Here is a 14442-nt window from a genome sequence, read left to right as displayed (position 1 = left end):
CGTGCTTCAGTGTTTGACACACTGCCACGTCTTCCACAGTTCAGCTCTCGACACACCATGTTTACTGTCTCCTCATCCATCTGATTGTAACACACATTACCCCAGGTTCCATTGTAGAACACTTCCAGATTCCCCTCACAGCCCTCCGTGAGTCGGATCTCTTTAAACTCTGGTGGAAGAACAACGACTCATACTGAGTATAAATTTGTAATCATTGCTTCTGTTGTGGCCGTTATTATTTAAAATATGGATAAAAATTTCTCACTCAAAGTTAATGGACATCTGCTGCTTTATGAACAATAACTTCATAAACATTATTGTAGATAAACGACGCTGTACCTGAGCACACGACTCCTACGTCCTCCTGGTGTCCACATTCACCCTCTTCACACAGCTGAAATCTGCAGTTCCACAGGGACGTCTCGTTCCCCTCACACTCCACCTCATTCAGCCATATGGACCCAGTTCCAGGACCAAACCAGGCTGGTATGTGGGTACTGAGGGCCACTCCACACTGCAGCTGTCTGCACACCACCTGCGCATCCTCAATATCCCACGAGTCATCACACACTGTCCCCCACGAGCCGCTGTGGAAAACCTCCAGCCTTCCTGCACAGTCTCCCCCAGAACCAACCAGCCTGATGGAGCTGAGGGCGGGGTTAAAGATACCTGCGGAATGGTTCAAAATATGTGTAGACCAAGTGATTCATCTTTTCTCTATTTCACAAATTATATAAGATTAATATTATATTAATTAAAAATTACATTCAATATAATATTTAATTAGGCTGTATATTTAAGAGGATATTTTAGAATTATAAATATATTTATTCCTGTTGTTAATAGCTGCTCATTGGTAGGTGTTGTGCTGCTTACCTGAGCAGGTGATGTACAGCTGTTCCCCGGAGCTGCAGTTGACAGGTTGTGCACTGCTGCAGTTCCCCAGATGAGCTTCACTCCCAGAGCAGCTGAAACCCGTTACACATATGTGTTTGTGTCCAGTGGTGGATGGAGAGGAGCGGTAGTTCAGCACGGAGCCACAGCCCAGCTGTCTGCAGAGCACAGACGCCTCAGACAGACTCCACGAGTGCAGGAGAACTCTCCTCCAGTCCTGCCTGAAATAAATCTCCACCTCCCCCTGACACTCGCTCCCTCCAGACAACCGCACTCGCCCCTCATGAAACGCCACGGATGAGCCTGAAGCAGAAGAACATCATTTAAATATTCTAATGAACACTGACTTTATTCACTAACGTGGTGTAGGTGACGTTAATATCTCACCATTACAGATGACTCCAGCATCGTGTTTATGAGAGCATGCAGCTCGACTCCATGATGAGATGTTACATTGTGATAGGTGTGTGTCCTTCCCCTGACAATCAAACACATCAGCCCAGATGTGGCCACTCCCCTCCCCAAACCAGTCTACCTCCACCACAGCCACAGCACTCCCACAATCCAGCTGTGCACAGAGAACATCTGCAGCTCTCATATCCCAGCCTACAGCACAAACTGTGCCCCAGTCACTGAGGTACTGGAGCTCCACTCGACCAGAACAGGAGTCCGGTCCGTTCACCAGCCGCGCCCCTGTGTGACCTGAACAAACAGCCGAGAGCTCAGTGAAAGAGGAAAATTAATAGACAGCTTAAAGTTTGATTGACAGGTATGTGTTCTCTATTTAAACAGAAGTTAAATCATGATACTTCACCAGAACATATTAATCCCACATCGTTGTAATGGGAGCAGGTTGAGTGTTTGAGTGAAGATGATGTTGGACAGAAGTAAATCTCAGATTCATTTCCTCTACACTGAAGCTCCTCTGTCCACACCTGATCCTCCCCTCGGCCAAAAGCAGCTCTTCCCAGCACCTTCACAGGAATCCCACAGCCCAGCTCTCGACACACAACCTCTGCATCCTGCTGGTCAAAGTCAGCATCACACACTGTGGACCAGGAACCTCCATGAAACACCTCCACTCTCCCAGAGCACCGGTGAGGACCAGCAGTGAGTCTCGACATTCTGTGACCTGTGTTTAATTTAATTGTGTAAATATTGTGCACATTTTTAAGAAGCTTTGCCATTAAGAAACATTCCACTGTAGTTACAAAACACTTTCAATTTAAATAAAACCAATTACAATTAATCAAATCAATCATGCTAATAATTAACCTTTTTTCCCCCTAAATACAGCAGTTTACCTGAGCAGATGACTCCAGCATCAATAACATGAGGACAGATATGTCCTCCTTGAGAGCTACAATTGTTCAGTGTCAACTCTGATCCTCTGCAGTACAAATCATATATCCAGATTTCTCCTGAACCTTGTCCAAACTCAGCCCAATACCGCAGCTCTACAGCCTCCCCACAGCGCAGCTCTCTACACACCACTGCAGCATCTTTCATATCCCAGGCAGAACCACACACTGTTCCCCACTGTCCTTCCTGAAGAACCTCCACTCTCCCAGCACAGCGACTTCCACCATTCACCAACCTCATACTGTCTGAGAGAGAGAGAGAGAGAGAGAGAGAGAGAGAAAGAAAGAGAGAGAGAGAGAGAGAGAGAGAGAGAGAGAGAGAGAGAGATGTATACAGATGAATGGTGTGCGTGTATATAATATTAGTGTATTAGTGGTAACAGCAGCATCACAGTAGTCTGGTATGTTCTGAATGGAATCAATGACAGTAAATCCACTTTGATGTTATTTATGACTGTGTTCATGATTGAGATTAAAAACTGTCACATTATTACATACCTGTCAGTATAACTGTCTTCTGATCAGCTGTAAGGGTGTCATCATAATTCTCAGCTTCATTCTCTACATTAAAACACAGATATTTAAAGTGGTGAAGTCATAATGAACGTTAAAGTTACAGAAATAGTGTTTAAGAGTCACGACAATTACAGTGGGCCGGATTCAGAGTCAGTGACTTAAGTCCAAAAGTAACATCAATATGTAAGCAGGAAAAGTTCCTCATATTCAGAGTCGGGTTACGCAGCTGCTTAAGTCAGTTTTATGATTTCTTCACTCAGATTATTAAAATCACCTGAATGTAATTCATGACTCTAAAGTTGGGACAAGAGACCAGGTTTTTTAATAACGTCTAGACCACTGAAAATGACACTTTTAAAACGAATGTGCTGATACATGAATGAGAAGCTGGTGAGCATTAAAATAAATCTAATAGGCGTGAAGTATATTGAGAATACATTGCTGCATAAATAGTCTGAATAATTGCAACATGTTGATTCAGATGATTCAGAATGCAGCAGCAAACCTTGTTTTAAAATAGCCCAAAAGGACCCACGTCACACCCCTCTTCATTTTCCTCCACTGGCTTCCTGTAGCCGCCAGGATCAAATTCAAGGCCTTGATGCTCACGCACAAGACCTTGTCTGGAACAGCGCCCCCTACGTCAGCACTCTCCTCGAGGTTTATATTCCATTCTGCAACCTGCAATCAGTTAACGACCGACGCCTGGTAGTGCCTACTAAACCCCTACATGCCCCCACTCAACATTATATATATATATAAATAATAATGCTGTGCACTTTGCTCCTCTAGCACTCAGTTAAAAATCTTGTGTGGTAGCACTACTTGTATTGTTCTCTGCTGAATGTATCACGTTGTTTGTATTTCCTCATTTGTAAGTCGCTTTGGATGAAAGAGTCTGCTAAAAGAATAAATGTAAATGTAATGTTGAATTAGTGCGCTCTCCTGTAAAGAAACCCCACAGTTTGAAGGATAAACTGACCAGACTGTAATAATCACAGTTCTGAGGGCAGTGGTAGTGCAGTGGTTAAGACGTTGGACTACTGATCGGAAGATTGTTAGTTTAAATCCCAGTGCTGCCACTGTTGGGCCCTTGAGCAAGGCCCTTAACCCTAAACTGCTCAGATGTATAAATGAGATATGTAAGTCAAAGGCATCTGCCAAATGCCATAAATGTAAATGTAAATGAGTTCACTGTTGTTTCATCTAAATCAAACACAATCTAAGTGTGAATGATTTAAGGCATGAGCTGGTAACTTGGGGTTGAAACCCCATATGGAGTTACCTGGGATAAGGATGTGTTCACAAGCTTTATTTATAATGTATTTCTATGCACATGAATTTATAGAATAATTGAAAAAAATTAACTGTATTATTATTATGATTATGATTATTATTATTATTATTATTATTACTACTACTACTAGTAGTACTACAATGTTATTACTCATCACACAGTTTGGAGTTCCTCTAAAGCAGTTTTAACACCAGACTGCAGCGTTGTCGTGTTCAACACTTTGTCATGTTAATCAAAGTGAACTTTACACCAGACACTGACAGCTCAATCTATTACATTCAACATTTACTTCATAGAACTTTAACATACATTGTGTTAATCATGATATTTTCTAGAACACATCTTAAATATTATGATTAAAAGCAGTTTACCTGAGCAGGTGACTCCAGCATCACGAGCATGACCACAGTCATTATTCCCCCACTCTGCTGATCTACAGTTCTTCAGTGTCGTCTCTGATCCACTACAGTCCACACCATTCATCCAGATTGTTCCTGATCCCCGTCCAAAGTGAGCAGCATACCGCACATTTACAGGCTCCCCACAGTGCAGCTCTCTACACACCACCGCAGCTTCTCTCATATCCCAGCTATTATGACACACTGTTCCCCACTGTCCATCATGAAGGACCTCCACTCTCCCAACACAGCGACTTCCACCATTCACCAACCTCACAGTGCCTAAGTCTGAGAGAGACAATCAGATATACAGTGGCAAGCAAAAGTATGTGAACCCTTTGGAATTTCATGGTTTACTGAATAAATTTGTCATAAAATGTGATCTGATCTTCATCTAAGTCAGGGGTATTGACAAATATAATGTGTCTAAAATAATACAAAATAAATTCTGATCCCTCATGTCTTTATTGAACACACTCATTCAACATTCAAAATGGCAGTGGAAAAAGTAAGTGAATCCTTAGAATTAATAATTGGTTGACCCCCCGGCAGCAATCACCTCAACCAGGCACTTCCTGTAGCTGTGGATCAGACCTGCACATCTTTCAGTAGGAATTTTAGCCCATTCTTCCTGGCAGAACTGCTTTAGCTCGGTCATATTCTTCGGACGTCTCATGTGTATGGCTCTCTTCAAGTCATTCCATAGCATCTCTATTGGGTTGAGGTCTGGGCTCTGACTCGGCCACTCCAAAAGGCGGATTTTGTTTTTCTGAAGCCGTTCTGTTGTGGACTTGCTCCGGTGTTTTGGGTCGTTGTCCTGTTGCATCTCCCAACTTCTACACAGTTTCAGCAGAAACTGACATTCTCACATTATCCTGAAGAATTGTCTGATATACTTGGGAATTCATCTTCCTCTCATTGATTGCAAGCTGGCCGGGCCCTGATGCAGCAAAGCAAGCCCAAATCGTGATGCTTCCTCCACCGTACTCTACGGTTGGGATGATGTTTTCATGATGATATGCCGTGCCCTTTCTACGCCAGATATAGTGCTGTGTGGTTTTTCCAAATAGTTTAATCTTAGTTTCATCAGTCCACAAAACATTTTGCCCATACCGCTGTGGAGTGTCACTGTGCTCTGTGCAAACTTCAGGCGTGCAGCAGCGTTCTTTTCAGTGAGCAGTGGCTTCCTTCGTGGTGTCCTGCCGTAGATACCCTGCTTGTTCAATGTTTTACGTATTGTAGACTCATGAACAGAGATGTTAGCCAGTTCCAGTGATGCCTCCACATTTTGGTGGTCATTCGGGGTTGTTTCTTTACCTCACTGAGTCTTCGTTGTGCTCTTGGTGTCATTTTGACTGGGCGCCCACTTCTTGATAGAGTAGCAACAGTCCCAAAGTGTCTCCATTTGTAGAATGTTTGCCTAACTGTAGACTGGTGAATTTCTAAAGTCTTTGAAATCACTTTGTGACCCTTTGCAGCTTTATGTGAATCAACAATTCTTGATCGTAGATCCTCTGAAAGCTCTTTATGCTGAGGCATGGCTCACATAAGCGTGTGCTTCTTGTGCAGAGCAAACTCCAAAAATTTAAGGGGTTTTTATCAGTGAAAGTAGCTGTAGTCCACACCTCTAAACTCATTTTCTTAACCAGACTCCAGGTGTGCTAAAACCTGATTCCAATGAGCTTTTTTGAGGTCATTAACTCAAGGGTTCACATACTTTTTCCACAAGCACTGTGAGGGTTTTTTTGGTTGTTCTCAATAAAGACATGAAAGATCAGAATTTTTTTTTGTGTTATTATTTTAGACACATTATATTTGTCAATACCCCTGACTTAGATGAAGATCAGATCACATTTTATGACAAATATATTCAGAAAACCATGAAATTCCAAAAGGTTCACATACTTTGTCTTGCCACTGTATTATGTTTAGTATATACCTGTGTTCTGCCATGAGACAATGAACACACACACACACACACACACACACACACACACACAAACACACATACATACGTATAAACATTTACATGAGGACTCACAAACTTACACACTTGTACATGCACACAGGTATGTGTTCTCTATTTAAACAGAAGTTAAATCATGATACTTCACCAGAACATATTAATCCCACATCGCTGTAATGGGAGCAGTTTGAGTGTTTGAGTGAAGATGATGTTGGACAGAAGGTAATCTCAGATTCATTTCCTCTACACTGAAGCTCCTCTGTCCACACCTGACCCTCCCCTCGGCCAAAAGCAGCTGATCCCAGCACCTCCACAGGAATCCCACAGCCCAGCTCTCGACACACAACCTCTGCATCCTGCTGGTCAAAGTCAGCATCACACACTGTGGACCAGGAACGTCCATGAAACACCTCCACTCTCCCAGAGCACCGGTGAGGACCATCAGTGAGTCTCAAATTCTGACCTGTGTTTAATTTAATTTTGTAAGTATTGTGTAGATTTTTACTATCAAGAAACATTCCCATGTAGTTACAAAATGCTTTCAATTAAAATAAATAAAAATTAATAAATAATACTTAATTAATGTATTGGTAAACTTTTAATTAGACAAATCATGCTAATAATTTAAGAAATGTTTTTTTTTTAATACAACATTTTACCTGAGCAGATGACCCCAGCATCATCAACATGATCACAGTCATGTTTCCCTTGTGAGCTACAATTGTTCAGAGTCAACTCAGATCCTCTACAGTACACATCATGTATCCAGATTTCTCCTGAACCTTGTCCAAACGCAGCCCAATAACGCACATCTACAGCCTCCCCACAGCGCAGCTCTCTACACACCACTGCAGCATCTTTCATATCCCAGGCAGAACCACACACTGTTCCCCACTGTCCATCATGAAGAACCTCCACTCTCCCAGCACAGCGACTTCCACCATTCACCAACCTCACACTGTCTGAGAGAGAGAGAGAGAGAGAGAGAGAGAGAGAGAGAGAGAGAGAGAGAGAGAGAGAGAGATGTATACAGATGAATGGTGTGCATATATATAATATTAGTGTATTAGTGGTAACAGCAGCGTCACAGTAGTCTGGTATGTTCTGAATGGAATCAATGACAGTAAATCCACTTCGATGTTATTTATGACTGTGTTCATGATTGAGATTAAAAACTGTCACATTATTACATACCTGTCAGTATAACTGTCTTCTGGTCAGCTGTAAGGGTGTCATCATAATTCTCAGCTTCATTCTCTACATTAAAACACAGATATTTAAAGTGGTGAAGTCATAATGAACATTAAAGTTACAGAAATAGTGTTTAAGAGTCACAACAGTTACAGTGGGCCGGATTCAGAGTCAGTGACTTAAGTCCAAAAGTAACATCAATATGTAAGCAGGGAAAGTTCCTCATATTCAGAGTCGGGTTACGCAGCTGCTTAAGTCAGTTTGATGATTTCTTCACTCAGATTATTAAAATCACCTGCATGTAATTCATGGCTCTAAAGTTGGGACAAGAGACCAGGTTTTTTAATAGCGTCTAGACCACTGAAAATGACACTTTTAAAACGAATGTGCTGATACATGAATGAGAAGCTGGTGAGCATTAAAATAAATCTAATAGGCGTGAAGTATATTGAGAATACATTGCCGCATAAATAGTCTGAATAATTGCAACGTGTTGATTCAGATGATTCAGAATGCAGCAGCAAACCTTGTTTTAAAATAGCCCAAAAGGACCCACGTCACACCCCTCTTCATTTTCCTCCACTGGCTTCCTGTAGCCGCCAGGATCAAATTCAAGGCCTTGATGCTCACGCACAAGACCTTGTCTGGAACAGCGCCCCCTACGTGAGCACTCTCCTCGAGGTTTATATTCCATTCTGCAACCTGCATTCAGTTAACGACCGACGCCTGGTAGTGCCTACTAAACCCCTACATGCCCCCACTCAACATTATATATATATATATATATATATTAATGCTGTGCACTTTGCTCCTCTAGCACTCAGTTAAAAATCTTGTGTGGTAGCACTACTTGTATTGTTCTCTGCTGAATGTATCACGTTGTTTGTATTTCCTCATTTGTAAGTCGCTTTGGATGAAAGAGTCTGCTAAAAGAATAAATGTAAATGTAATGTTGACTTAGTGCACTCTCCTGTAAAGAAACCCCACAGTTTGAAGGATAAACTGACCAGACTGTAATAATCACAGTTCTGAGGGCAGTGGTAGTGGTAGGTGTGACGTTGGACTACTGATCGGAAGATTGTTAGTTTAAATCCCAGTGCTGCCACTGTTGGGCCCTTGAGCAAGGCCCTTAACCCTAAACTGCTCAGATGTATAAATGAGAAATGTAAGTCAAAGGCATCTGTCAAATGCCATAAATGTAAATGTAAATGAGTTCACTGTTGTTTCATCTAAATCAAACACAATCTAAGTGTGAATGATTTAAGGCATGAGCTGGTAACTTGGGGTTGAGACCCCATATGGAGTTACCTGGGATAAGGATGTGTTCACAAGCTTTATTTATAATGTATTTCTATGCACATGAATTTATAGAATAATTGAAAAAATTAACTGTATTATTATTATTATTATTATTATTATTATTATTATTATTATTATTATTACTACTGCTACAATGTTATTACTCGTCACACAGTTTGGAGTTCCTCTAAAACAGTTTTAACACCAGACTGCAGCGTTGTCGTGTTCAACACTTTGTCATGTTAATCAAAGTGAACTTTACACCAGACACTGACAGCTCAATCTATTACACTCAACATTTATTTCATAGAACTTTAACATACATTGTGTTAATTATGATATTTTCTAGAGCATATTTTAAATATTATGATTAAAAGCAGTTTACCTGAGCAGGTGACTCCAGCATCATCACCATGATCACAGTCATTATTCCCCCACTCTGCTGAGCTACAGTTCTTCAGTGTCGTCTCTGATCCACTACAGTCCACACCATTCATCCAGATTGTTCCTGATCCCCGTCCAAAGTGAGCAGCATACCGCACATTTACAGGCTCCCCACAGTGCAGCTCTCTACACACCACCGCAGCTTCTCTCATATCCCAGCTATTATGACACACTGTTCCCCACTGTCCATCATGAAGGACCTCCACTCTCCCAACACAGCGACTTCCATTCACCAACCTTACACTGTCTGAGAGAGAGAGAGAGAGAGAGAGAGAGAGAGAGAGAGAGAGAGAGGGGTTTTATTTTCTGTCATCATTTATGAGGACTCAAACAAATGCACAAACACACACACACACACTATAAAACACACACATCCACATGCACGCACACATACTCTCTCTCTCTCTCTCTCCCTCTCTCTCACACACACACACACACACACACACACACACACACACACACACACACACACACAATAAATCCTGTGTAAACTGTAATCATTAATCGGGACCTGATTCTATAACTGAGGCCTCAGAAAAACCCCTGAGGATGATGTGTGTACGCTCATGTACAGCTTTTTAAATTCTATAAAAATGAAAGACTTTCACTGTTTATAAAGTTACGATCAGTCCAGGAAAATTTCTCCCATTTCAGGATTAAAAATGGTGGCTACTGTTAAAGTGAGAAGTGTGTGATGTTTTAGTGTGAATAATCAGTGTGTACTTACCAGCTGCTGTGAGTGTGAGTGTGGATGAGAGAAGAATAAAAGTCAGACAGATTTCCATCTCCCTCCTCGCTGTACACGATGTGTTCACCTCCACTCGCCCAGAGAGACTGAGAGAAGTGTGTCCCCTCACTCAGCCCCCTACAGAGAGAGAGACAGAGAGACAGACAGAGAGAGAGAGACAGCCACCAATCACACACACTGTTACCTTATTAGAAAGACGAGAGGAAATCATCACACAGCCTCAATAACAAATCAGACGAGGCATCTCTCACTTTCTCCATATATATCAAAATAACGTCAGCGCTGATGAACACAGCTCCGCCTCCCATCTCTGAGGTGTGTGACTGAGGAACAGAGCTCCGCCTCCCGTCTCTGAGGTGTGTGACTGACGAGAGTCGACCACATCACACACTGATTTCAGAGAGAGGAAGCACTCGGCTGTCGTACAGCATTAATGCCTGACAGCTGCACAGAGCAGATACACACACTGATAAACCACTGCAGCACACTGCAACTATATCAGCTACACACACACACACACACACACACACACGTTTAATATTTAAGTTAAATATTGTTTAAGTTGGGTTCAGGAAGTCCGTGAAACTTTACAAAGGGGTCCATGATTTTTCTAATTTTATTGCAGTAGTGGAAATCACAACCCAGCATTATCAGTTATTATGCCTATAAATAATGTCAACTGGGATTGTATTTTATTTGAGTAAAAATGGGTGTACAATGCAGAAATTATGTTGAAAAGAATCACACATTTAAATAAATACCTTGGGTCTGTAACTGTAAAACGTTTCAGAACCCCTGATTTAGCAGATTCAACTTTTGAATGAAACTTCTATCCATCTGTTTTCTGTAGCGTTTATCCTACACAGGGTGGCGGGGAGCCTGCAGCCTATCCCAGGGGACTCGGGGTACAAGGCAGGAGACACCCTGGACGGGGTGCCAACCCATCACAGAGCACAATCAGACATATATTCACACACTACGGACAATTTTAGAGATGCCGATCAGCCTACAACGCATGTCTTTGGACTCCGAGGAAACCGGAGTACTCGGAGGAAACCCCCGAAGTACGGAGGAAACTCACAGGGTGGAGGCAGGATTCGAACGCCCAACTTATAAAGTCAGAAGACAGGAGCACTACATTTACAAAAGGATCAGGTTGTGTGACTTAATTTTTTTTTTTTTACTGTATATACTAATGTACTACATGTGTAGATGTCTCTAATTTCATTTTTATTTCAGCCACACATATCCATGTGAACAGGCAAAACAGAAAAGACTGGACAATCTGGCCAATAAAAAAAAAGTGGGCCCCAGCGGTCGGTGCCGGAAGTGCAGGCGGAGTGAGGGCGAGCGGCAGCAGGGAGAAATAAAACCGCTCCCGGATCCCTGCACACACTCCTTTATCTGCCCAAAAATACTGCGCAGCAGCCTTAATCTGGAGAAATATCTGGAACAATATTTGGAGAAACATCTGGAGAATCATCATCTGGAGAAATCTGGTCCGTCACTCTTTCCATCAGCCGGACTGCAGCTTTCACTCCAACGCGTCTGTGTGTCTCAGGTGAGAGAAAGGCTTCGGCTGTCATCTCTTACAGAAGCGTTTCTGATGCCGGTTCCAGCAAATTCAGGGCAGCAGAATGACACGTTTCACGGCTGCAGGTGGACACCTGTGTGCATTTTAGATCCACAACGGAAGTCAATTGAGCTTTAATTTAAGCCGCGTGCCTGTGTGTGTGTGTGTGTGTGTGTGTGTGTGTGTGTGTGTGTGTGTGTGTGTGTGTGTGTGAATTGTTTATAGCTTTCTAGTAACACTCGGAAAGGTGTGATGCTGATGTGATGTGCTTTTAGATGAGTTGCAGATGATCTGTGATCTGATCAATAAATCCAATAACACTAATGACGCGTTACATTTACAATGAAAAGTGCATTAGACTGCAGACCAGCGCGCGCTTCTTTATGGGTGCTGTCCCTTTCCCCTTTATTTATTTATTTATTTATTTATTTATTTATTTATTTATTTATTCTGCATATTTGAGGGTTCATGTTGCACAGGTTGAATGATCCGACACCCAAAGATGAGATCCTGAGAATGATGTGTGTATTGAATTTAAACCAGAACTGAATGACTGTGTGTCAGAGTGAGAATATTTGCAGTGGGAATGAATGGGACACGCTTCATTGTGTGCATTGTGCTAGATGTAATAATAACGCCCTCATTTTCCCTCCTCTGTCATTGTCATGATTCCCCCTTGAAGCAGCGTGCTCTAAGCGCGACTGCGCGAGCACCTGCTATTCCATTGTTGACAGTAGTGACATCTGGACACGTGTGTTTTGTTTATGTTTCGGTCATGTCTCCTCCCTGTTCTGTCATTGGCTGGGATTTCACGTGTGTCTGTATTGCCATCAGCTGCTAGCGGTTTAGACGCTGATCATGTCCACTTATATACCGCGCGCCTCCCAGCACACAACGCGGAAGATTATCATAGAGTTAGATTAGTTCGTATAGTACTCATAGTCACGGTCCATGTTTAGAGTTAGTTCACGCTGGATTATCCGCTCCCAGTTCCTCGCCATAGTTCATGTTTCTCGTTCTGTTTATCGACCCTGTTTTCCGTGACCATGACCTTGATTCATGTTTAACCCTGTGTTTGCCTGTTTGCCGATCGCCTGACCTTCTCCTGTTTTGGATTACGTTTAGGGATCACGTTTTGGATTTGTCTGCCTGTCTCTCTTTTAAAATAAACACTATTCATACTGCACTTGAATCCGTCCTATCTCCGCTCCGTCACGATACATGACAGTCATTGATTTGTTCCCTCGGGCACGAATAAAGGACTTCTTTTGGACAGACATCATCCAGATAATGAGTTTAATCAGGTTCGAGTAAAAACAACAACAACAAAACACTGGAATTCAGATGCTGCAGGTTGATCAGATTCCAATCTACACTCGCCCACTCCATCAGCAGTGCTGAATGAGATTCTGACCCGAGGATTCACTGAATGTTAGACACATTTATTGGGGTTCTCAAGGTTCTCAAATCCCAGCACTGATAAAGACCAAAATATTCAAAATACAAATAATATTTTGATAATAATTTAAATAATAAATTTGTTAAAATACCATCTTCATTATTCTTCAGGTAATATTTCAACATATTATTTTTCAACCTCAAAAATTCAGGCTGCAAAAATTCAGGTCTTAAAATTCAAGTCTTCACCTCCGGGTCTCACAGGAAGAGCAATGGATTGCCGATACTATTGTAACATGTTACTCTGGGCTGACCCCTAGTGGTGGGATTGTGCAAACAAGCCACAAGAGAAGATGAACCTAGCGGACTGGCATAAAGTTGGCTTTACATTGGATATTAGATATTCGCAGATATGCGCAAATTAAGGGACCATAACTGACACCTAAAGGAACACTTTACAGTTGGTTTTATGACCAAGACATTCTCTTCAAATGATATTGAGCTTTAAATTATGGTATTTCTGTATATGTCTATACGGTATAAAACATCACAATGTTTAGATATGATTTGACAGTTTATTTTATTAAATATCAGAAATCTAAAAGGTGTGCGTTATACCTGACCCCTTGATGAACAAAAATAACTTTTATTTACTTCATTTATTTGTGTGATGGCAATGCCTACTTTGTAGTTAAACTCATCAAAGTTAAATTATGTTTATTGTGGGTCTGTGTCAATATTTTTCATGCAAGTTGTTAGTGCTAATGTTTTGGCTGTTAGCTGTAAGGTGAGCTAGTTCATGGCTACAAGACTCTGGGTTAGTTGTAACATCAGTGAAACATGTTATAACCTACCCCAAGCAAATGTTTCATTGTATTTATAGGTTTTCTTTGAATTTCAGTATGCCTAGGCCTTGGAAGAGAAAGACAAACTGATGGGTGTCTCTTAGCATTTTGAAGAGAGCATCAGATGATGTAAAAGAGCAGGAAAATCTGTACGATCTGTGGGAAAATTGTACGACATTTGCCATGTAACCTTGTACAGATTCTGTAAAAAGAGGAAGATGTTAGAAGAGAAGGGATGAAGGGAACTTCCGAGTGTAGGCTACCACAGTGGAAAGAAGGTCTTCACTGATGAACAAGAGAAAGAACTTACAGAATATCTGATGAGGGCAGCTGATCATTTTATGGACTGTGACCATGTGAGGTAAGTAGGATAAAGAGTAGGATTAGGGATAAGATAGGAGAAAATTAGAAGAAAATGATCAAATTGTAGTGGTGCCAATGTAATACATACAGATGTAGAGATGGGGAAATATTGAAAATGATTACAGGTGAGAGATTACAGGTGAGAGAAC

At 41.7% G+C, this 14442-nt stretch overlaps 1 protein-coding gene across 1 annotated transcript in view; it reads right to left on the bottom strand.

Moving 5' to 3' along the window:
* Positions 1–7389, bottom strand: part of LOC108262118 (scavenger receptor cysteine-rich type 1 protein M130) — an 8565-nt gene extending 1176 nt beyond the window's left edge. Inside the window, exons 1-6 of the mRNA XM_053688144.1 lie at positions 7092–7389; positions 6581–6895; positions 1282–1596; positions 877–1197; positions 340–669; positions 1–169 (exon numbers count right to left, since the gene is read on the bottom strand). The exon at positions 1–169 is cut by the window's left edge and continues 137 nt beyond it. Coding sequence (XP_053544119.1) covers positions 1–169; positions 340–669; positions 877–1197; positions 1282–1596; positions 6581–6895; positions 7092–7296 — 1655 coding nt within the window. The 5' untranslated portion in view covers positions 7297–7389. The remainder of the gene's footprint in view (positions 170–339; positions 670–876; positions 1198–1281; positions 1597–6580; positions 6896–7091) is intronic.
* Positions 7390–14442: the final 7053 nt, after the last annotated feature.

Source organism: Ictalurus punctatus, chromosome 19 (assembly GCF_001660625.3).
Source record: "Ictalurus punctatus breed USDA103 chromosome 19, Coco_2.0, whole genome shotgun sequence".
Taxonomy (NCBI): Eukaryota; Metazoa; Chordata; class Actinopteri; order Siluriformes; family Ictaluridae; genus Ictalurus; species Ictalurus punctatus.
This window is presented reverse-complemented; position numbering and strand designations above follow the sequence as displayed.